Consider the following 26601-nt stretch of genomic DNA (forward strand, 5'->3'; position numbering starts at 1 on the left):
CATCATGATTATGATGCCTGTTAGCATAAACCTATTTTCAGGCAATGCATGTATTCTTTGTAGAATGGGCAAATCCCATAATGCATTGTGATGATGAGCATTGTGTTAATGCATTAAATGCATTTCATTCCTGAAGTGTTCAGACTTCAGTCTACTTCTATTTTACCCAGTATTTTTGTATGCTACTGTATTTATTTTTATGCTTATTCTATGGCTAATAATATTGTGTTGTTAGCTTAGCAACATGCTAACAGCAAACTATTGAAGTAAATTGAATTAAGTCATCTGTGCTCTTCATGTGAAAAGCCATATGCCTATATAGGCAGATACAACTCACTAGGTTTTAGAACAACGTGTATATTATGTAAACTAGACAAATCTACACGTTATATTTTAAAAAGCACGTTATACTACACAAAATTCATAAGCTTTGATTTGATTTATTTATTTATTTCGAATCAAAGCTTATGAATTTTGTGTAGTATAACATGCTTTTTAAAATATAATGTGTAGATTTGTCTAGTTTACATAATTATAAACTAAATTAAAAGCTAAATATTAAATACAGTTTTTCTCGTAGGTTTACATGCCCATTACAGAATATAGGGATCATATTTTTTTTAGATTATAAAAATCTTTAATATTTTAATACTAATGCTCAAGGAGGCAACACATGATATAATATGTAAACCAAATTATCATGTTCAAATAAAAAAATAGTCTTGTGGAATATATGTAAATATCTGTTATACAGCTTGTGCAAATGCTAAACATCTTACAGATTCTGGAAGGGGTGTGTAAAGTTGCATATTTACAACTGTATATATTTGCAGCTTGTGAAATTGCAAAGGAAATCTAATTAAACGCATATAAAGAAGAGCCCTATTGCTTTTACCTGTCCATATGGAGAGCCGCGAAACTCGCACCTATTATGTAAGGCTCACATCTGCACAGGAATTGGGTGCTATTCCATTTAGGATGTCAATTAGGATGTGCTAAGACCACAGAGAGCTGTGAATCACATATTACCTCGTCTTCTGTGCTGTCGTACTATTACACTTGTTTCCGGACTGTTCTTTTTGCTCTCTTTGAGCTCAAAAGCATAGCAGATACCTGGGCTCATCTGGTTTAAGAGCATGAAAAAAAAAAATAGTGTTGTTGGCAAAACAGACATTTTGAACGGAATGGCTAAATTATGAAGTGTAAATCTGGTGTCATCCAAAAAAGAGCATTTTTTTTCATCATGGCATTTAAAAAAAAAAAACAGTGCTGTTTGCAAATGGGCAGATCTTAATATAGGTGATAACAGATTGATTATGAAGTCAGTTGTTTTGGTAATCATCATATGACTGCGTCCAGAATGTGAGACAAGTTAAAAAAAATGCTTTTCTCACTAGCAGAAAATCTAAATGAAATGCAAAAGCTGTATATATATATATATATTAGAGGTGGGCATAGATTAATTTTTTTAATCTAGATTAATCTAGATTAATTTTGAAATTAATCTAGATTAATCTAGATTAAAATGGCTCATTTAAATTCTGCAGAAGGCATTCAGAATATGTGTGTTATCCAAATAATGACTATAAAAGTAAGTCTTTGAGATTGGGTTTCTCAAGCCAGGTGGCGCATTAGACCAGGGGCTCATCTCCTGTTTCCAAAATGCATCACAAACTGCTTGAGAAAGCTGTTCTACTCATAGACTGTAAAAGGTTACTACTGTACTGTTACCGTCCGTAGGCAACATTAGGTAGGCCTATGTTATTATCAACTACTATAGGCTATCAATTAGGGATGGGCGATATGGCCTAAAATCCATATTGTGATATACATTGCAGCCTCTTGCGATAACGATATTATAATAAAACCATTTCAGAACAGGTTACACAGACCCTGCTAAACAACTGCTAAATGTTTTTTTTTTTTTTTTTTTTGAAAGGGTGTATGTAGTTTTGAGAACATATATTGTGCAAAACTGTAAGTATACAACATAATTTTGCAGATAAATAAAATTTAAGTACACTAGCTGCAGAGACTTAAGTAGGTCTAATGTTTATTATGGCTTGGAGCTTATGAAACCCCAAATTTAAAATTAGAATATTGTCTAACTGATGTCTTTTCAGTTAAAAAGAAACACAAGAACGATTCTTAAAATCGGGCGCTTTTAATAAAAAGAGATTATGTGCTACACCACTCACTAAGATATATTGGGAATAATACGCGCGCGCTGGTATTCAGTGATATGTTTCGTTTTGAATTTGAGGTGGTAGAACGGATTAGTCGTGTGTTAACTTACCGACCTGTTACACCACACAGTCTACATCGGACGGCTTAAATACAAACCAAGTCCAAATAATGGATGTTGCACGGATCTTTTACACCAGCTTTCACTTTCAGCCGTGTTTACTTAAGATGACGACGAATATGATGCGTTGCAGCCGGGTGTTCCTCGCGGCCGCGGGTAGATTGCGTCATCATAGCTTGTGTAGTTTGAGCCAGCTCCCAACGCTCCCAACCCAATTTGGAGAATAGATTAACGGCGATATTTTTTTTATCGCGCGATAAGAGTCTCGCGTTAACGCAGCGCGTTAACGCCGATAACGGCCCACCACTAATATATATATATATATATATATAATCTAATTGATTACAAGATTTGGCTGAGAAAATTGCCCCCAAAAGATGAATTAAAGGGGTGGTTGATTATGATTTGACTTTCCTAACTTTAGTTAGTGTGTAATGTTGCTGTTTGAGCATAAACAACATCTGCAAAGTTACAACGCTCAAAGTTCAAAGCAAAGGGAGATATTTGCTTTTAAAGAAATCGCTTTTTAAGGACTACAACAAACGGCTGGTAGAGACTACACCACATTCCTCCCGGGTTAGTGACATCACCAGCCCTAAAATTTACATAAACCCCGCCCCCTGAACACGATTTATAGATTATCAAGACAGAATATGCTAACCAATGACTAGAAGATAACTACACATCAGCTTCATAAACTCGTCAACCAACCATTCAGAAATGTCCTGTTGCTTCTACATGTTGTCACTTCTTCTCGAGTCTCTCCATCATTGTCTGACTCCGGTTTGAACATAAAAGGAAGAACAGTTTCTGACATTTTAGTGCGTGTCTGTAATCGAAGCTGCTGACACACACAAGCTCTTGAAGCTCCGCCCTCTGTGCCGGGAGCAGCAGCTCATTTGCATTTAAAGGAACAGACACAAAACAACACGTTTTTGCTCACCCTCAAAAAGTGACAACTTTAACATGCTATATAAAAATATCTGTGGGGTATTTTGAGCTAAAACTTCACACACACACTCTGGGGACATCAGAGACTTATTTTACATATTGTAAAAAGGGGCATTATACCCCCCCCCCCCCCCCCCCCCCCCCCTTTAAAGTCATTACTGTGTTAAATGAGAAAAGCATCAAATAAGCATCACAAAAAGTAGCTTTAGAAGGAAATATAATATTTGAAATATTCAGATTTATTACACATAAACTTTTAGGCTTCAACGGCCATGAGGGTGAATAAATGATGACTGAATAAAATATTTTGGGCGAACTATATCTTTAATGGGTTTTTTTATTAATATTTAAATTTTTTATTTAAATTTTAATGAAATGATACTCTAAATAAGAAACTGTACATGTCTAAATGAGTAAGTCATTGAGTCATGCAATCATTAAATTTGTTCAAATTGCTGATTCATTCAGGAATTAAGTAAATGTCTCTCTTTATGAATGGGTCATTGAATCATTGGTTCACCCGATATTATACAATATTAACTTATTTATTGAACTGTTGTATAAAATCAATATCACGTTTACACTCGTACTATTCGGGACAAAAACAGCACTCGTTTGATATTGCGCTTGTTACTCGTGTGATGTCGCTTAACTATATCAGTATAAATATGTAATATTGTCTCTATATTAAATAAATATGATATATATATATATATATATATATATATACACACTGTAAAAATGGTAGGCAATAGGCAATCTAATACAATAGCCATATGTATATATATATATATATATATATATATATATATGTGTGAGTGTTATTGTTTTTGTTAGTGTTATTATTACACAACCATGTCACATAAAGGCCTTAGCTTTTGCATTTCACTTGCATAATACTTCGTATTAATGAAGTAATGCAATACTTCAGTGCATTTTACCCTGCAGCATGAGCAGTTCGAGCTACAGATGAATGTTGAGTAGTTTAATCTTGGCTTTTATTAATCCATCATTATCTGATGCCAGCTTAACAAATGAATAATTTGCCAGTATGATTGCCCTCATTGCTGTCTAATGTCCTTTGTCTATGTCCAGCTTTTTTGGACTCCAGACCTCCCGGACTTGTCGGCCCAGGCGTCGGGGACAGACGCTCAGCAGATGAACAGCCGAGAGAAGTGTGCCTTTTGTGAGGATGATGTACACCCAAATCACATGTATAGCCACCTCAATTCACACTTCAAGAACAAAGCTGGCGATTGACACACGCGGGCAAGGGGTCGCCCGCCGGACTGAAACGGCCTTTATTCATGGCTTTAAGTAGCACACTTCCCTTCTGAACACATTTGCTCACGTCCGTCAGCGACACGATGAAGAGAGCGGAACCTTCCGCGGTCATTTATTTAATTAGGAGAACTTTAAACGGTGGTTATGTCTTAATTAATCTTTTTAGCTGCATTTTTAGTTGGAGGCGTTCCGATGACTGGCAGTTTAACTGTAGAATAAAGGCAAAAAATCATTTAATTTGATATGGCAACATCAAAGATATCCGCATCTCGGAGGGTGAGTTGTCTCACCGTTGTACTTTTATTCAAATGCATCCCAACCTAAAGAACAAGCTCTTACCTGTGCTATGCATATATCAATTAAAACAAAATATCAGTTTCTAGGGATGGTCCCAAGCCTTTTATATGAATATATAACATTTGTGAATGTAAACCGTCATATCTTGGTAATTATGCGTTTGTTTTTGTTTTTTTAAGTCATAAATCCAATTACACAAATGCTTGTTTTCTCTAGCAATGGTTTTGTTTGTTGGTTTCAAACGTACTTTCTTAAAGTAGAATTATTTTTGTGCATCCTTTCCTCCTAGCTAAATTGCAATATCATATTTTTGTAATATCTTTTTTTTTTTAAAGTGAACACAATAAAACCACACTGACATACATTAAGGCAAGAGTCACTAATTTAAAACAGGCAAATTTGAACCGTGTCCTCGGGACAAGAGCGTCAGGTCGGGGCAAGTTGTAGTTTAGCACTCTTGTTTTAACTTCAGCAACACGGCTGGTAAATTTAGACATTTTTTTCCATTGAAATGTTGTGGAAGTAATAACTCCTAATTGCTTTAATTTGATAACTTAATTTTAATGTGTACCACCTGTATGAGGGAATCTGTTCATAATGAGAAATAATTCCAGGATAATCATTTCAACGATAAACACCATCTGGTTTACGAAAGCACTTCTGCACAGGTATATCAGGTTAATTAAAACTGTGTTTCTACACTGAGTATCCAATACAAGCTCAATTTGTGATTTCATGCACAATTATCCTATGAATTATACTGCATTATTTTGTGGCCTACTTGCTATTGGGCCTGTTTTAGATGTCTGCGGTTCATCCACATGACTGAACCCGAGCAAAAAGCACTGAGAAATATTAACCGAGCGTTTTCTAGATTGCATATCATGTGAATTATCTGCTCAAATACCAAAACAATCTTCCATTTGGTTTTCATACGATCGCATTATACCTCTAAACTGCACTGTGCTCTCACTGTGTGTACAGAAGCGCTTGTGTTTTTATTGGAATATCTTAAACCATGTCCTTGATGCTGCATTGGACTGTGTGTGTGTGTGTGTGGATAATTAGCAGCGTCGTAAACAAACGTAATCATTTTCAGTAATTCAGTGACGACGCGTTGAGCAGATAGTCAGATGTGTGTAGTGGCACACGTGTGTGTGTGTGTGTGCAGCGAAGACCTCGCAGCGCCCCGGATTACAGCCTGCTAACACACACACACACACACTCCATAGATGAGCTGGTGTGAAGAAGAGGAGCTAGTTTTGTGGTTGTTTTTCACACTGGCAGACTGGCGCTGCACATTGGGACTTTTGCAATGTTTCGCTGATTCGCTGAAGAAAAGATCCCCTAAAATATTGATTTAAGGGATAATGTACAACCAGCCGGTCATTATCGCAAAATAAACACTGATAGGGTTATTCAACAACTCAAAGCGGGCGTTTGTTTTGACCAGCTAACTGTGTGTAATCCTGGTTGTTCAGTTTGTGGTTTTAAAACCTAAAAGAGAATCAGCATTTTCAAGTCATAGCTTCCCTCTGAAGATTCCTATCGGTTTGTTATGTGTTGGTAAATGAGGTCTACAGTGCAACATAAATTATACACAGCTATATGTGAATTTTAAAGCTACTATGTAATGTAACTTGCTAACAAGTTTCTAAATGAGGACTGAAACACAAGAATGTGAGTTTGCATGCTTGGCGAATCTGAAAACTGTTGTAGTCCTTGTTTAGCCAAGTTTTATTCTGAAAACCCAATGGAAAATCCCTTGGGAGCCCATGATGACTGATCCGGGTCAACCTACAAACGGATGTAATGACTGAACAGCTCTATTTACTGTATACTTACCAAATAAATAAGTACATTTACTTGAAATATCAATTGATTTTTGAGTTGATCATGTCCATACTGTCAGTGTTTCTCAACTAAAGGGCTGACGCAGACTTCTATGTATATACACACACATATGTATAATATATATAAATATAATAATATATACACATATATTATATAAATGTAAACTTTTATGTTAGATGCAATTATTCGCGATTAATTGATTTGACAGCACTATTATATATGTATATGTGTGTGTGTACACACATATGTGTGTGTATATATGTATACACACACACATATGTATAATATATATAAATATAATAATATATATATACACATATATCATATAAATGCAAACTTTTATGTTAGATGCAATTAATCGCGATTGATTTGACAGCACTATTATATATGTATATGTGTGTGTACACACACAAGCCTGTATATAGGCCTATGTACATACACACACACACACACACACACACACATTTATTAGATAAACAAACTTAATATGTTAGATGTGGTTAATCAATTTGATAGCACTAGTTTAATTACATAATTACTTGGCTTTGACATATTTTTGCTCTCATTAAAACATAATTTCATTAAGAAAATTCATGACGCGGCATTCTATTAGAATATATCTGACGTAACATAAGGTTGCTATGCAACAAAAATTAATATCGCTACTGGCGCACAGCGATATAGTGAATTAGGAATAGCATACTACCTTATATTACTGTTTTTCCACATCTTTATATTTAAAAAATAGTAAGAATATGCTACTCTGTGAACTTTTTGCTTCGAGTGGTTTGAACGCTTTACTGACCAATCAGCAGTCAGCATCGATCTTTTTAAGGTGTGGGCTATAATATAGGAAGTCATGCTAAAAGACAACAGAATATTTTCACCCATATTCCCTCCCAAATCCTCGTGTTTTAATGAAGCATAATTTCTCAATGTCTCGCGCCACACATTGCTGTTTTGCTCCAGCAAAAACAACACAACAACTGAGGCACACGACATGCTTTTGCTCTATTTGCAATGCTGAATATTGCATGTCGAAAGCACACAATGTGTTGCGCATAATACACGACCCAACTTGGATAAACAGAGCGTTCAAATTCTCATCTCTCACATCAAAGCATGAATTTATTCTAAAAGGCAGCAAATATGAACTCTCTCCCTAATGATCTCTCTCTCTCTCTCTCTCTCTCTCTCTCTCTCTCTCTCTCTCTCTCTCTCTCTCTCTCTCTCTCTCTCTCTCTCTGGAGTCGTGGACAGATGCTTGTACATAATTACGTTGTCAGTGCTCGTTATTTGGAAGAGGAAAGCTGTACTGACAGTTTCTGGGTCCATGTGTTTTCTTTTTTGTCTTATTTTTTTTTTTTTTTTTTTTTTTGTCCTTGCTGTTGACTCAAATTTGACAGCATAATGCCGAAAGTGTAAGACAGAAATATGACTGATTAGATATTCTAAAGGTCTATAGACCTCCACTCCTCGGTAAAGCAGGCCTTCCATTCATTCATCTGCGCACTTTCTTGCAATATATTTGGATTAAAGTCCCCAAAAAAAAGAGGAGGAGGAAGACGAGGGTTATAGATTGAGAAGGAGAAGCAGCAGGCTGATTACGAGGTGTCAAAATTGCCAGGAGCAAAAAGGTGAAAGCAATCAGGGGTGAGAAGAGTGCAGCATTCGTGAGGGGCAACTAATTATCCAATTCATTTGTGGAGAGCAGCATTTGAGTCTGAACGCTGACAGATTGGTGCGGAGGAGAGGGGAGGTGTTGGAACAATGGAACCCGGTTCACCCTCATTACTGCCGCATGCTAATCAGACGCTCCGCGCTGACGCTCCGCGCCGCACAGTTCAGCGGAAAACAGCTTCATTCCAACGCGAAGAAACCCGCTGGAGAGAGAGAGAGAGAGAGAGAGAGAGAGAGAGAGAGAGAGAGAGCGCGAGAGAGAGAGAGAGAGATTTAACAAGCACTTTATTATTCTATGAACCTTACATCACGTTACTGGCAGTTATTAAAAATTAATAAAAATAAAATAAATTACTTTATAATAAAAAATGTTTAAAATTTAAAAATACTTTTTATTTCAAATATAAGAGAGAGAGAGAGGGGGAGAGAGAGACCTGCACAGAACTGTGTTGGCTCAAATTCCACCAACGCATAAACGAGCCAAAAGGTTCCTTCAAGCAAAAGGAGTTGCATTGCTTGAATTGCCTACTAATATAAATTAGGCTATGTCTTATTTTAACAATCTGTCCTATAATAATCTATAGGTAACCTATACTGTAAAAAATGGTAGGCAATAGGCAATCTAATACAATAGCCATAGCCTATATATACTGTCAAATCGATTAAACGCATCTAACATAAAAGTTTGTTTATTATATTATTATATGTATGTTATATGTCTCTATGTGTATTTATATAAATATAATATGTATATATATATATATATATATATATATATATATATATATATATATATATATACACACACACACATTCTCACTATAAAAAAGTAGGCTATATGATCAATAAGTTATGACAGCATGTTTTCTTTGATTTAACTCATCAAAATAATTTCAATTTCAACTTTTTTATAAATGATAAAAGATTCAACTAATTTTTAAGTCAGTTTCGAGTAATTTATGTTGAAATTACTCAAAAATCCAAGTTTACTGTAGGCCTACTTAATTTAAGGCAGCAACTTCGTTTTACAGTATAGCCTACAAATAATAATACACACACACACACACACACACACACACACACACACACACACACACACACACACACACACACACATATTATGTAAACACAAACTTTTATGTTATGCACTTAATCGATTTGACAGCACTATACATTTTTACCTTATGTATATATATATATATACATACATACAGAGAGAGTCAACCTGCTCCTCTATCTTTTTGTCGCCCTCTTGTAATGCGTTTATGTAGCCTATATAAATTATTTTATTTAAATATATCAAGGCTATATTCTGTATTAATAACATAAACTACGAAGTCACGTTGGAAATTAAGCTTCCTAATTGAATTAATATACTTGCCGTCAAGAAATGGGACACGGATAATTACATTAAATTAGCATCATTTGAAACATCTGTTGCTATTTCATTTGTGTCTAATCCTTCCTCAATTAATGTTTCCTTATGTCTTATAACTGCACAACATCGTTCATGAGAGTTTCCCGCGAGATGTGGATTATATAGACCACATGAATTATACTATAAAAATTAGGCCAATTATTATAGCCTAATTATTATTATGTTTTGAGAATCATGAAGAATTATTTTTTCGGAAATCATTTCTACATTTATTTTACCTTGCTATATTCACTTCATTTTTTCCCAGAGGATTAATCTTGCAGTTTTATTTATTTATTTATTTAAATGTAGGCTAACTTTAAACTATTGAAATGTTTTACACGCAAACGGAAATTACAAATCATGTCTGGAAGAAAAACATTCACTCGTTTCGTTTACAGCTGCAAATGAACTAACTAGTTGAGAGTCACTGGACGACTTTATTATATTGCGGCATCATAATTTTTCTACCTGAATCGCAGTCATTATGAAATCACAGAGAATGTCCTGAATGTATCGAAATCTAATTAGCTATTGCTATGACGTGATTAATAAATGGGTAGTCTATCAAAAAAAAAAAAAAAAAAAAAAAAAATTTCGTTCAAGCAGATTGTGCGTAAAGTGTTTTCTTAATTTCTTGACCAGTCCGTAGCTAAAATAAATAAATAAATATATGAACTTAATAATTATAATATTTAGTACATCAGAAACTCCCTCTCGTTTACACATTAAGAAAAATAATAGGCTACTTATCAACATGATCTTATTTCTTTTTGTACAGCCAAATAAACCACAATCTGAGTAACCAAGCTGACTATTGCCAAATCACAGTCTGGGAGAGGAGAGGGGGGAAAAGATGGAGGAATTAATATGTAGTGTTAATTAACAGGAAGTCAGAGACAGTCTCAGCATCACTGAGAAAGTTTGATCAGAGGAAGTATATTCCCACAGTATTATGTGCGGTGTTTATAACGACAGCTCAGTTCTAGCGAACACCTGAGATCTGAGGACACAATAATCTCAAATTAAACAAATTATGTTTGTTGTGAAATCTAGAGTCCGGTTTGACTGTCATTCTCTTGTCACGTGTCTTTTTCCGCCCCTGCAATTATGCTATTTTATTTAGCAATTTGTCAAGCGTTTCTAGACCCAATATTAGATACATGTCCCCCGCCAAAAAAAAAAAGACAATATCTCATCTTAGTATTTATTTAGGATATCTATTTTGAGAATTGTCTATTATTTGTGCATGCACCTTTGTTGTTCCCCCTAGCAGGTGTTTTAGGTCAGTTGGCCGGTATTTTCTATCCTCCCGATGGCTCGATGGCCATCTCTCCATATCAAAGTCGTGCAGACAATCAACAACTTCCTACATAAACACATGCGAATATATGGGATGCAGACCAAATGTAAGGGCAAGAGAGGAGAGGGCCACCCCGCAGTTTACATGTTACCCAACAAGCAACGCGACGGTCCCTCTCGGTTCAGGATGCGACGCGATTCCTCCTCGTGTCAGGCGAAATGTGTTGAAGCGAAAGGCTCCTTCCGTAGGTCTCTGAGCAGTCCTGTCTGCTGTGTGTGTTTGTTTCGAGAACCCCGATTCTGGAGCACGGATTTGGCAGTCACAGCAAGTGATGACAGAGGCATTGGTGAGATCGCACCCGGAGCCCCAGAGGACGATACCGTTTCTGAGGAGAGGAAGGCCTCTTAGACCGGCACAGGCTTCGCTTCAAGATGCTTAAAGTCGTGCGTTTTGCTGGTTCCTCTTCGAAATAAATGTTCCAAACGCGGGGTTTCGCAGCGATGCTATCATAGAAGAATTCTTTTTTTTTTGATTCCACCAAAAGTTCCATTCAGTGAACCGTTCGTAAAAGAAACATTTTTGGTAACGCTTTATTTTAAGGTGATGTTGTTACTGTATATGTATGCAAAATTACAATTAACTAACCCTAAACCAAGCCCTAACCCTAACTGGAACTTTCTATGGTTACACTTTATTTTAAGGTGTCGTTGTTACAGTATAATTATATATTTAAGTAGTAATATTATGTAGAGTTATAGGATTAGGGTTTGGTTGAGGGTTAGTGTAATTATGCATAATTTACTGTTATTTCTATGGTAAGTACATGTAACAAGGACACTGTAAAATAAAGTGTTACCCTTTCTATTAATATAGTTAATTAATAGTATTACTCAGTACGTATTTGAGTAAGTACAATGTAATAACGCCATCTTAAAATAAAGGGTTACACTTTATTTTAAGGTTTCTTTGTTACACTGTATTTATTTAAGTACTGAGTAATGTTAAGTAATTTAGTATTTACTAAAGGATATGGGTTTGGTTTGGTTTAGTTGCATTATGCATAATTAGTTATTACTATCATAACTACATCTAACACATAACAATGACACTGTAAAATAAATTGGAACCATATTTTTCTTAGTAGGCTACATTTAACAAAACAGAACATTTAAAAAAAAAATAATAATCTAAAGAACCTTTTTCTTTATTTCCGTGGATTTTCCCAGCTCAGCTAACAAAAATCTGAACGTTGCTGAAATATTATTTTCTGAAGATAATTTTTCAAACACACCTGAATGTTATAAATATAACATGAATATAAATGCTTTCCAGGAACAATGTATAATAACATTTTTGTGCTAAAATTTTAAATTACATTATTAAAAATCAGATAATGCTGAACGAATGCTCACTTGTAGAACATTGGACCCATAGGCTATAGATGCCAATAAAGAATCTTTATTTTTAGGGTTCTATTTTCACTAGGCCTATTTCTGCTCACTAATCAAGGGCTTTGCCATGTATCCATCCATCCATCTCAAAAAAAAATATTTTTTTCCCCATGCAAATTTATTCATAACACCCTTGCAAGCTACAATTGTAACACCGCTGACCTTTCAGAAGCAATAATGAAATAATGATGCACGGTGTTTCACGTTGCATTCATATCTACCTATACATATGCCCCCCCCCCCCCCCCCCCCTTTTGCTTTAGATGGTTAAAAAAGAAGGAAGGGAGAGATTGCAGTGCGCCGCAAGGGTTAAGGCAGCATGAGAGAATCCATTCTCGGCTTAATGACCTCTCCTAGCTGGGCGAGGACGGCAGGGAACACGCTCTTGACTTGTACCGAATTTGCCAATTAACACCTCGGATAACAGGCAGCCTCGGAACATCAGGCGCGTTGGGAGGAGACGCTCACATGCACTTTGTTTTTTATTCTTGGCCTGCTTCCTATGGCTGGCATGCGTGCGTTTCAGCATCTTAAGGGCTTCGGGACGACGCTTCACTCATTCACATCGCGTTCAACACAAAGATCGCTCGAAGCAGCGATTAGCGTTTAGCGATTCAGGAAACGTGTTCGTTTTGTCCCTACAGCTGGAGAGAGAATTGGCTCCGAATGCATAGTCATATCTTAGATATTCTTCGACTTCTCTTTTTTTCCCCCTCCCTTCGTATTTCTCCGTTACTGATAGCGTTTGCTATTTTCACACTAGCCCATATGGCCGCTTGCAGCCTCAATTAGATCCACAACTCTGGTTTCCAAGACGCTCTCGTCTCTCTCTCTCTCTTTCTCTCTCGCTCATGCCTGGCTCACTCTCCCTCTTCCTCTCTATTGTTGCTCCTATTGAACAAATGAAGACTAACAGACTGATATCGTCTTGATCACAAAGTTAATTATTCAAAAATCTCGATCTTGACTCTGGTCTCCTTGGTTGAAGCACCCACTCCTCTCCAGCCTATTATTTTCTCACATGTTTATCAGACGCCTAAACAACACCTTGGGCGGGTGTGAATTTTCAAGCCCCCAGTGAAATTCTCACCGGGCTCCGTCACTGTTTTTCCTCCGAGTCCATTTACAGGTAGGAGAGAGAGAAACACCGCTGCCAGGTCCTAATGACTGGAAGCCCGCACGAAACACCTTTCGGCCCGTGTCGCGCGCTCGTCCTCACATCAAGCTGCGGAAATTGAATACGTTTACGCGCGATGTTTTCACCGTTCCACACGTCGCTTCGCAATTCATTAGCAGCTATTCTAACGGAATGCGATCATCAAAGGAAAGATACATAATTGATAGAGGTTCACACCGCAGACAAAGGTGATGCAATCTGTCTAACAATGTTCGCAAATGTGTGCCTTATACATCTAGGAGGATAACACTTCCTTTAAGCGGCCGCGGGCCTTCCCGCGCGGCGCGTCACAGCGCGCGTTCCGCTCACCTCCGAGGTTGCGAGATCGTAGCTCGCCTCGTCTTAAAGACGAGCAGGGAGAATGTGATCCGTGCTATGGAGGTCCACACACCCGCATTCATTTATTTATGCAGTGTGAAGAAACCATCTGGCCGTGGAGAAATTGAAAGTGGATGTAATCTGGCAGGCGCAGAGTGTATGACTGACACCTCATGCGGTATTAGTGGGAGGACAAAATCATTAATGCTCCTTCTGAACCGGCACAAGACATTAAATGACTGACTAGTAGAAACCTTATATTCCTTGAAAGTCTCCCAGACAATGATGATTCACTTAGCCTACATTCACAAAATAGTAGCCCTGGTCAAATTTACTCTCAGTGAGTCATTTTTTTTTTTTTGGGATATTGAATTTAGCATTTTATTTGAATCCCTACAGCTGTTGTTTTTTTGGCCCAATTTTTAATTTTTCACTGGGTTTACATGGAGAAAAAACGCTGCATCACATTGTAAAATATTCTTAAACCCTGCTCAATTGTGGCCAAACTGTTCAGATCAGATTCAGGAATCAAAGTAAACTTCAGCTGCTCACTTTTATTGTAAGTCCTTCAGGAATAATAGTATCTTTCGACTTATGGTGATCACATGTGCTAATGTATTCACCTGTCTGATGTCAGTGACACGCACAATGTTCAGAATGGCTCATTTTTGGAGTTTCTTTGCAGCAAAATTCTCCTTTTTTTCCAGTTACAATGAAGTATATCTGAACAGATAAAGGAGGTTTTTATTCCTCATGATATGAGCCCTTTACTTTGTATTCTTTTATTATATTTATATAAAGGGATTGTATTGGTGAACTTTAGTGCTAAACACCCTAAATGTGGCAAGTGACACTTTTACCTCAGAAGTGTTTAAAAACAAAAACAACTGAAAAGCAAATAATTAGCTTGGTTATGTTGGGGTCACTCAATAAAGCAATATGGCAAGAAAGTCTGCGTTAATGTGTCACAAGTGTTTCATACAATACAGCCTCAAGTGCTTTCATATAGCAATTACTACAAAAATATATATATATAACATTGACTTTTTATGGGTGGTGATGGCGCAGTGGATAAGACACAAGCCTTTGGTGTGAGAGACCCGGGTTCGAATCCACTGTGAGACACCAATGTGTCCCTGAGCAAGACACTTAACCCCTAGTTGCTCCAGAGGCGTGCGACCTCTGACATGTATAGCAATTGTAAGTCGCTTTGGATAAAAGCGTCAGCTAAATGAATAAATGTAAATGTAAATGTAAAGAGTTTGAGCAACAGATACACTGATTATATAGACTGAATACATTTGACTTTTTCTTTTTCTAAGGTCTTTTAATTTAGTGCAAAACAAATGTGTTGCCTACTCTGATCACACACTCCTCCATCTGGGGATGAGCTAGTGCAATTCTCCGCTGGCTTTTCTGTGACAACAACCTGCAAAGTGCTCCCAAAACCCTAATCTGCACGTCAGGGACCCCACACCTCCTGAGCACCGACGGCTTCTGTTGTTGTCCTGTGAGTCCTGCTTTTCTTCTATTGTCTTTGCATCCTGTAGGTCATGTCAAATTCATTGGATGTGTTCACAATAGAGCGAATGGAAATGAGAGTTGTGTTCATTTCACTTGTTGTGGTGATGAAACAACTCCAGACATAAATGCCAAGTTTGGATTTAAAGCTGAGAAGCAGTAATGAGAAATCCATTATTTCTCTCTCGAAGTTCTTTTTAAGGACCTTTGATTTCTGTAAATGTAAATTAGCACTTGTCCTCTTCCTCTAAAGCACAGAGCTGGCAGTGCCAAGCTTGTGGGTTCAATTTCCAGGCAACAAAAATACTGCGCAAAATATACATTAAAGGGATAGTTCACCCAAAAATGAAAATTCTGTCATCATTTACTTACCCCTCATGTCATTCCAAATGTGTAAGACTTTCGTTTATCCTCGGAAAATCTTTTTAATGAAATCTGAGAGATTTCTGTCCCTCCATTGACAGATACGCAACTACCACTTTGACTCTTCAAAAAGGTGATAAAGAGATCGTAAAACTAATCTATATGAATCCAAATTTTCTGTAGTGATTCGATCGCTTTATATGATGAACAGATTTAACAGATTTAGGCTTTTATTAACATATAAACATTGATCTGCAAACAAGCTCAACCGAACCTGCTTTGATGCTCGAGCAACAAACCTCTAACAGAAGTTCAAACGTGCTGCGTAACATGAGAATGAACCTCATTGGTTCTTGCTGAAGCTCAAACGTGATGCGTAACACGAGAATGAACCTCATTGGTTCTTGCTGAAGCTCAAACGTGCTGCGTAACACGAGAATGAACCTCATTGGTTCTTGCAGAAGTTCAAACGTGCTGCGTAACACGAGAATGAACCTCATTGGTTCTTACAGAAGTTCAAACATGTTGCGTAACACGAGAATGAACCTCATTGGTTCTTGCAGAAGCTCAAACGTGATGCGTAACACAAGAATGAACCTCATTGGTTCTTACAGAAGTTCAAACATGTTGCGTAACACGAGAATGAACCTCATTGGTTCTTGCAGAAGCTCAAACGAGATGCGTAACACGAGAATGAACCTCATTGGTTCTTGCTGAAGCTCAAACGTGCTGCGTAACACGAGAATGAACCTCATTGGTTCTTGCTAAAGCTCAAACGTGATGCGTAACACGAGAATGAACCTCATTGGTTCTTACAGAAGTTGAAACATGCTGCGTAACACGAGAATGAACCTCATTGGTTCTTGCAGAAGCTCAAACGTGATGCGTAACACGAGAATGAACCTCATTGGTTCTTGCAGAAGTTCAAACATGCTGCGTAACACGAGAATGAACCTCATTGGTTCTTGCTGAAGCTCAAACATGCTGCGTAACACGAGAATGAACCTCATTGGTTCTTACAGAAGTTCAAACGTGCTGCGTAACACGAGAATGAACCTCATTGGTTCTTGCTGAAGCTCAAACGTGCTGCGTAACACGAGAATGAACCTCATTGGTTCTTACAGAAGTTCAAACATGCTGCGTAACACGAGAATGAACCTCATTGGTTCTTACAGAAGTTCAAATTCAAACATGTTGCGTAACACGAGAATGAACCTCATTGGTTCTTACAGAAGTTCAAACATGCTGCGTAACACGAGAATGAACCTCATTGGTTCTTACAGAAGTTCAAACATGCTGCGTAACACGAGAATGAACCTCATTGGTTCTTGCAGAAGCTCAAACATGCCTAGTAACACGAGAATGAACCTCATTGGTTCTTGCAGAAGCTCAAACATGCCTAGTAACACGAGAATGAACCTCATTGGTTCTTACAGAAGTTCAAACATGCTGCGTAACACGAGAATGAACCTCATTGGTTCTTACAGAAGTTCAAACATGCTGTGTAACACGAGAATGAACCTCATTGGTTCTTACAGAAGTTCAAATTCAAACATGTTGCGTAACACGAGAATGAACCTCATTGGTTCTTACAGAAGTTCAAACATGCTGCGTAACACGAGAATGAACCTCATTGGTTCTTACAGAAGTTCAAACATGCTGTGTAACACGAGAATGAACCTCATTGGTTCTTGCAGAAGCTCAAACATGCCTAGTAACACGAGAATGAACCTCATTGGTTCTTGCAGAAGCTCAAACATGCCTAGTAACACGAGAATGAACCTCATTGGTTCTTACAGAAGTTCAAACATGCTGCGTAACACGAGAATGAACCTCATTGGTTCTTACAGAAGTTCAAACATGCTGTGTAACACGAGAATGAACCTCATTGGTTCTTGCAGAAGTTCAAACATGCTGCGTAACACGAGAATGAACCTCATTGGTTCTTGCTGAAGCTCAAACGTGTTGCGTAACACGAGAATGAACCTCATTGGTTCTTGCTGAAGATCAAACATGTTGCGTAACACGAGAATGAACCTCATTGGTTCTTACAGAAGTTCAAATGTGATGCGTAACACGAGAATGAACCTCATTGGTTCTTGCAGAAGCTCAAACATGTTGCGTAACACGAGAATGAACCTCATTGGTTCTTGCAGAAGTTCAAACATGTTGCGTAACACGAGAATGAACCTCATTGGTTCTTGCAGAAGCTCAAACATGCCTAGTAACACGAGAATGAACCTCATTGGTTCTTACAGAAGTTCAAATGTGATGCGTAACACGAGAATGAACCTCATTGGTTCTTGCAGAAGCTCAAACATGTTGCGTAACACGAGAATGAACCTCATTGGTTCTTGCAGAAGTTCAAACATGCTGCGTAACACGAGAATGAACCTCATTGGTTCTTGCAGAAGCTCAAACATGTTGCGTAACACGAGAATGAACCTCACTGGTTCTTGCAGAAGTTCAAACATGATGCGTAACACGAGAATGAACCTCATTGGTTCTTGCAGAAGCTCAAACATGTTGCGTAACACGAGAATGAACCTCATTGGTTCTTGCAGAAGTTCAAACATGTTGCATAACACGAGAATGAACCTCATTGGTTCTTGCAGAAGCTCAAACATGTTGCGTAACACGCGAATGAACCTCATTGGTTCTTGCAGAAGTTCAAACATGTTGCGTAACACGCGAATGAACCTCATTGGTTCTTGCAGAAGCTCAAACATGCCTAGTAACACGAGAATGAACCTCATTGGTTCTTGCAGAAGTTCAAACATGCTGCGTAACACGAGAATGAACCTCATTGGTTCTTGCAGAAGCTCAAACATGCCTAGTAACACGAGAATGAACCTCATTGGTTCTTGCAGAAGTTCAAACATGTTGCGTAACACGAGAATGAACCTCATTGGTTCTTGCAGAAGCTCAAACATGCTGCGTAACACGAGAATGAACCTCATTGGTTCTTGCAGAAGTTCAAACATGCTGCGTAACACGAGAATGAACCTCATTGGTTCTTGCAGAAGCTCAAACATGTTGCGTAACACGAGAATGAACCTCATTGGTTCTTGCAGAAGCTCAAACATGCTGCGTAACACGAGAATGAACCTCATTGGTTCTTGCAGAAGTTCAAACATGTTGCATAACACGAGAATGAACCTCATTGGTTCTTGCAGAAGCTCAAACATGTTGCGTAACACGCGAATGAACCTCATTGGTTCTTGCAGAAGTTCAAACATGTGGCATAACATGCGAATGAACCTCATTGGTTCTTGCAGAAGCTCAAACATGCCTAGTAACACGAGAATGAACCTCATTGGTTCTTGCAGAAGTTCAAACATGCTGCGTAACACGAGAATGAACCTCATTGGTTTTTGCAGAAGCTCAAACATGCTGCGTAACACGAGAATGAACCTCATTGGTTCTTGCAGAAGTTCAAACATGCTGCGTAACACGAGAATGAACCTCATTGGTTCTTGCAGAAGTTCAAACATGTTGCGTAACACGAGAATGAACCTCATTGGTTCTTGCAGAAGCTCAAACATGTTGCGTAACACGAGAATGAACCTCATTGGTTCTTGCAGAAGTTCAAACATGTTGCGTAACACGAGAATGAACCTCATTGGTTCTTGCAGAAGCTCAAACATGTTGCGTAACACGAGAATGAACCTCATTGGTTCTTGCAGAAGTTCAAACGTGCTGCGTAACACGAGAATGAACCTCATTGGTTCTTGCAGAAGTTCAAACATGCTGCGTAACACGAGAATGAACCTCATTGGTTCTTGCAGAAGCTCAAACATGCTGCGTAACACGAGAATGAACCTCATTGGTTCTTGCAGAAGTTCAAACATGTTGCGTAACACGAGAATGAACCTCATTGGTTCTTGCAGAAGTTCAAACATGCTGCGTAACACGAGAATGAACCTCATTGGTTCTTGCAGAAGCTCAAACATGTTGCGTAACACGAGAATGAACCTCATTGGTTCTTGCAGAAGCTCAAACATGCTGCGTAACACGAGAATGAACCTCATTGGTTCTTGCAGAAGTTCAAACATGTTGCGTAACACGAGAATGAACCTCATTGGTTCTTGCAGAAGCTCAAACATGCTGCGTAACACGAGAATGAGCCTCATTGGTTCTTGCAGAAGCTCAAACATGCTGCGTAACACGAGAATGAACCTCATTGGTTCTTGCAGAAGCTCAAACATGCTGCGTAACACGAGAATGAACCTCATTGGTTCTTGCTAAAGCTCAAACGTGCTGCGTAACACGAGAATGAACCTCATTGGTTCTTGCTAAAGCTCAAACGTGCTGCGTAACACGAGAATGAACCTCATTGGTTCTTGCAGAAGCTCAAACATGTTGCGTAACATGAGAATGAACCTCATTGGTTCTTGCAGAAGCTCAAACATGCCTAGTAACACGAGAATGAACCTCATTGGTTCTTGCAGAAGTTCAAACGTGATGCGTAACACGAGAATGAACCTCATTGGTTCTTGCAGAAGCTCAAACGTGATGTGTAACACGAGAATGAACCTCACTGGTTCACGTCAAGTAAGCATGCTTGAGCTTACCTTTACCAAATCTGATTTGTATGTTGATGAATGTTTAAATGTGAATAAAAGCCTAAATTCAATATGTTCATCATATAAAGCGATCAAGTCTCTACAGAATATTTGGACTAAACCACTCAATTAAAATGGATTCGTTTTATGATTTCTTTATGTTCTTTTTGAAGAGTCAAAGTAGTAGTTGTGTAGCTGTCAACGGAGGGACATAAATCTCTCAGATTTCATTAAATAGATCGGTGTTCCGAAGATGAACGAAATTCTTATGGGTTTGGAACGACATGAGGGTGAGTAAATGATGACAGAATTTTGTTTTTTTGTGGGAAAAGAAGCCTTTAAATATATACTCTAATAAGGTTGTACACATTCACTATTGAATTGAGTATGCTGAAATAATACGGTTTATGCGTAACAAACTTCCATATTCTGTAAAACAGGTTGCATCACTTCCAGCCCAGATCTTTTGTATGCGAGAATGAACACGAGAATGAACTTTCTGTTTTTCTTTTGTTGTTTGATTCATATTAACAGCATAAATAACAGTAACTGTATATTACACTGCTTTCACTTTAATACACAGATCTAATAAACGCATGTGATTTCTTTGCCTGCTGTTTACGTTCACAAACATAACTGACTGTGTTTATGTGAACTTTGTGTGTTTTTGACATAACCTTGTGTGTATTTGACAGTTTAAGGCAAGTCAAGGCAAGTTTATTTATATAGCACATTTCATACACTATGGCAATTCAAAGTGCTTTACATAGAGAGGAATAAAAATCATCACAAAATAAAAGCAGTTTAAGCGCAATAAGATGTGAAAGAGAACTTAGTTTAATACTCACGGGACGCGCTGTCTGACATCCAGCTTTCTGTGTGCGCGCTCAGAAAACCATATATCAGAAGTTTATACTGATATGGCTAAAAATATGGCTTTAAAATGCATGCAGATAATAAACTTTAATGATGATGAAGAATTGCAATGTCACGTAAGCGGGGCAGTGATAGAGATTATAATCAAAACCAAACAGATGTTTTAGTTTTTGGCAGAGTATCAGAGGCAGGAGCTGTAAAGGCTCCGCCCTCTCCTGGATAGGAGGCGGAGCAGCAGCTCATTTGCATTTAAAGACACATGCATGAAAACAGGTTTTTCCTTCCTTTCAAAAATGGGCATTTACAACATGGTATAATAAATGATCTGTGAGGTGTTCTGAAACTTCACAGACACATTCTGGGGACACGTGAGACTTATCTTATATTACAACTTGTAAAAAGGTGCATAATAGGTCCCCTTTAAAAGGCAATAGATATCCCGTCAGTTTGTGCTGCCGTTAACACTTTCTCCGACAAGCGGATGCGATGAGACCTGTTTTTTGTTAATGTGATGTTCAGCATAAATGCTGCATTCATGCTTTGTCATAATTACATAAAAACACATGACATTCTACTTGTAGCTGTTTAAGTCCTCGGACTGGGAATTAGACATTTCTATCAACACCTAAATGAATCTGCAGCAGTCAGTCAGTCATCATGTGGTACAAGTAGGAGCTCTCAGAAAATTCCCGGATAACAAGTTGTAATCACGAGTTCTGAGGACGTGAATGCTCTTTACATGATGAGATCTTGAAATTACGAAGGTAACTGAATGCAGAATTGCATTTTGAATTTGAATGCAAGGAATTAAAATGAACTTATATTCAAATAAATTCATTGAACTCTAATTTCCGGTTCAAATTCCTGAGTGTTGTGGCCAGCTTAATTCATATTTACACTCATTAACTGAAAGGGAGCAAATTCTTTAATTCTGAATTTTGCATGACTTTGAATGCATTGTCAATTCCATTCATCGTGTGCATAATGTGTCAGACTGCAATGCAATGCAAGTGTGCTCAGTTTTCTCTTTCAGTTCTTCTACTGTCGTGGGAGAGCAACAGTTTGAAGAGTATTTTGCTGAGCAGGTGTGTTGAAGTCACATTTTCTATAACAACTTCTAATGATCTGATTTAATGGCACAGACATTTAGAGGTAAATCTGATGCCTGAATGTACAACAGGACCGTGTGCTTGCATTTCTTCTTGGCGAACATTCACGTATGCATTAATGCACTTGAATGAAGTTTATGATCCAAGTCACTTTAGATAAAAGCATCTGCCAAATGCATTAATGTAAATACAGTATATGGTATATAACTATTCCACACTTTAACTTAATAATGTAGCATGCATACTAGTGGCATTCAAGTGCAACTGACATAAAATATATACAAGCAAAACAAATGCAATAGAGTTGATCTTAAAATGTTTGTGCCTGCTTTATATTTTTAGGTTCGCATGATTGCAGATATCTGAACGGCACACAGGCGCTGGACAGCTATCAAACACGGCTTATGTTAGTGCCATCCAGAAATCTCAGCTCCTCAGCCATGATGGCAGAGAGAGAGAGAGAGAGAGAGAGAGAGAGAGAGAGAGAGAGAGAGAGAGAGAGAGAGAGAGAGAGAGAGAGAGAGAGAGAGAGAGAGAGAGAGAGAGAGAGAGAGAGAGAGAGAGAGAGAGAGAGAGATGTGTGCTGGCAGCCTCTTCCATCTGCATTACTAAATCATACACTGTCTCTCTGCAGGACAAATAAAAACCTCAGTGCTGAATATTTCAGCAATGGCTTGGATTTCATCATGGTAGGCCTGACAATATTGATAGAGGAGCCAAAAAGATGCTAAACCTAAAGCCAGTGACATGAGACTTGTTTAGTAGCATCAGTATTAGTAATGCAAGAGCAGTTTTTAATCATTCATTTATTTTTACTCTTGCGTGGAAGCACTGAATTGATATTTCTCAAAACAATTCAGCCAAAATTGCTAGATCCAAACTTGATTTTGATACAAACATAATGGTAAACTTGATCATTTCTGAACAATCTAAGATTAAAGTTTGAAAGTCTCCTGTTGACTCACACATGTTCCCCATTCAAAATGAAAATGCTTGTGATTGGAATTGTGATTAGTCTACTTTAAAATGTTTACAATATGGTTACATGGTTAAACAGATGAGATCGGGTTGGGTAAAAAAAAAAAGTCAAGATCAATCAAAATTAGATAGGATGAAAATGTTATGTCCTTAATATGACATTTCTTATATGACACCATTTTTCCAAATCAATAAACATGTCATAATAAAGTATAAGTATAATGAGTATAATAAAAAAGTCATTTGAACTGAAATTGTATTACATTGATTACAAATATTGAGTTGAATCTCATATAACTTTTTAAATAAAAAAATATTTTGATGAGTTAAAGTGATGTTAGAATATAAGTTTCAATGACTTCCTGATCACTGATATTTTTTTTAATGAAAAATACATATTTTCAAAATGTTGCAGAAACATTTGTCACATTCATCTTTAAAAGTAAAGTATTACCAATAACATAAAATGAGAAAGGAATGAAGATTATATGGTGTCTTTTTGTATTTCTTCATAACTAATTTGCCATTCATACTGATATACAGGCTGACTTTTGGAGAGAAATAAAAAGACTGGCATAAATCAGATTAACACACTGTTAATAATTGTAATTTAAGTTCTCTGTTTGGAGCGTCTCAGAGCAACGTTCAGCACTGACATCTGCCAGACTCGGATCTCGCTGAGACGGAAAGTGTACGAGCTGTGGAGGTTATTGATCGATCTGCCTCTGAAGGCCCTGTCATGTCACCTCTGCGTTCTGGTGATAACTTGTTGTGGTGAGATTTGGCTCCTGTAAGATGAATGTTGTCTCTATGACATATATGTCACCTGAACCCATGTCTGCTCCTGCAGGTGCTGGCCTCATGCTGAAATGCAAGTCTTTGGGGCTGTTTTCACACTTGGTTCGATTGCTTGGTCCGGACCTGAGTTCGATTCCACCCCTGACCAAGCGCACACTGGATTTTTGGGGGGATATTTTGTTAAAGTTAAAAATATAACCTGTAGTGATATCTACATTTACTTCTTTTCTTTTCTTTCTTACATAACCATAAACTGCATTGTAAAAACTAGTTGTGGCATTGCATGGTGAGGTCATGGGTTTGATCCACAGGGATGCATGAACTGGTAAAGCATTTAGCTTGAAGTCGCTTTAGATACTGTCTTGCAAATGCATCAATGGAAATGCATGCATACATGCATGTGCTTTTATGTGCATATTTGCATGCATATTTGCTCACCTCACATGGTTTTTGGGCTTGTACGTGCTTGTGCACCATAGATTATCAGCGTTTTAGCATGTTAGCACGTCTGTATGCGTGTGCTTGGGCATATACGAGCTTAAGAACAGGAACAGAGCGAACTCTAATCTGTTCAAGCACCTCAACAGTTCAACTGTGCCCTTCAACAGTTGTCATTTGCTTCTTCAAATACCTTTGTCATCGAAGAGAGATTAAAAAAAGCCTCAAATGAATGCGAACAAAGGCGCAGCAGAGGAGCAACGCAGTGCAAATTGCCTGATGATGAGGTGGCTAATCCCACTGCTAGTTTAATTGATACTTAAAGGCCTGCTATCCGCTCTGAAGTGCTGAGAGGCTACAAACCGCCTCGGCCAAGGTGTGGTAACAGGGTGAGGAACTGCAAGCGACTTCTCTGTCTCTCTCTCTTGCCTTCCTCTGCAGTCTCAACTCGCTCTTGCACGTTTGCACTCGTGCATTTTAGGTGCCACTTTAATCACTGTCTATTGTTTTGGGCTTTGTTTTCGCACCCCTGTGATACCTCAGACCTTGTCTGCCCGCTTTATACCAGTTGTCTCAGTCGGTGTCTTCTCATTCGCAGGGTGGCATGAGTCCAGAGTGTTGTTGTGTGTTGACAGGCAGAGCTGGGCACTGTTACCTGTGGATATGTGCATGCACTAATGAGCACAACGCTTTCGGACACTGACAAAATCATTCTGGAAGCAATGCAGTTTGATCAAGGTAAGTTTTGTGGTTCTTATATCGTGCTTAAAGATATTTCATCTGCAATTGTAATGCCACTTGCAGCACCAAACTGAATGACTGTTGACTTTTTTGCAACCATTTTGCAATATTTGGCTAATGTCAGATTGCTCAAATAAACCCAAAGATACTGTAATTCCGCTTGGTGCCACTAGTGGCACAATAATTGCATGCTCGCTAAAATAACTGAATAATGTGTACAAAATGCATCATCAGAGCAATTATATTCTTTTGGCTGCAAAATAATCATCACGAATCGTCATATGGCGTTCGGTCGCCAGAGCGGAAGTTGCATCCAGTTTGACAAATGTTTGTTTGTATTTGAACTTGTTGCAATGCATTCTTCAGTATTTGATCTAGTTGCAAGGTTACACAGCATGCCAAGCTCATGGGTTCGGTTAGCAGGAAATGAATGAAATGATCAAGTATGTACCTTGAATGCAATGCATTCTTGCAAATGGATACATGTAAACGTACGTAAACATGCATGTGTGCATTTGCTCCATATGTGCATGTAGTATAGCCAAACATACTGTAATAATGTTCGGCTAATGTCAGATTGCTCAAATAAACCTAAACAGACTGCAATTCCGCTTGGTGCCACTAGCTGAGCAATAATTGCATGCTTGTCTTTGTGCATAACGTGGACAAAATGCATCACCAAAGCAATTACATACAAAATAATCATCACAACGTCCTCGTATGGCGTTCGGTGGCCGGAGCGGAAGTGGCGTCCAATTTGACGAGTGTTTGTTTGAAGGTAAGTCTCTGAAAGAAGCACTCGATTCTTCCTTCCCCTTCCCCCACTCTCTCAACTTCAAGAAGACTTTCTCCCACTAGAATTCTGGAATGATCATTAACCTTTCCTTCTGCCCCCCCTCCCTCCTCCTTGCCAGGCTGTATCTCCTGTTCTGTTTGGTTCCTGGCCCCATATGCCACTTTCCTATTTCCTGGCTGTAGACAGCAGGGAGTAGCTCTATTATCACCTCCACTGAGCTGTCTTTGAATGTGAGAGGCAATTCCATTTCACTTTGCCACGGGGAGGAGGAGGCAGGCGTACTACCCAGCTCACAGAAATTGGCTAAGGGTTCATTTTTATAGACCGAGCGCAAGGACACAGCTTTTCCTCTGGTGTTATAGAGGATTTCGAATGTACT

The 26601-nt window shown here is 38.2% G+C and overlaps 1 protein-coding gene across 2 annotated transcripts in view; it reads left to right on the forward strand.

Annotated features, from left to right (window-relative positions):
- The window catches only part of tank (TRAF family member-associated NFKB activator), a 28627-nt gene extending 21913 nt beyond the window's left edge, over nt 1-6714 (forward strand). Inside the window, exon 8 of one of the 2 annotated variants that reach the window (XM_079881966.1) lies at nt 4352-6708. In XM_079881966.1, the coding sequence (XP_079738092.1) occupies nt 4352-4516 (165 nt within the window). In that variant the 3' untranslated portion in view covers nt 4517-6708. Of the gene's footprint in view, nt 1-4351 lie in introns of both variants that reach the window. The other variant, XM_079881965.1, reaches the window with a different exon arrangement.
- Nucleotides 6715-26601: the final 19887 nt, after the last annotated feature.

The sequence above is a fragment of the Squalius cephalus genome (assembly GCF_949319135.1).
Source record: "Squalius cephalus genome assembly, chromosome: 9".
Classification (NCBI taxonomy): domain Eukaryota; kingdom Metazoa; phylum Chordata; class Actinopteri; order Cypriniformes; family Leuciscidae; genus Squalius; species Squalius cephalus.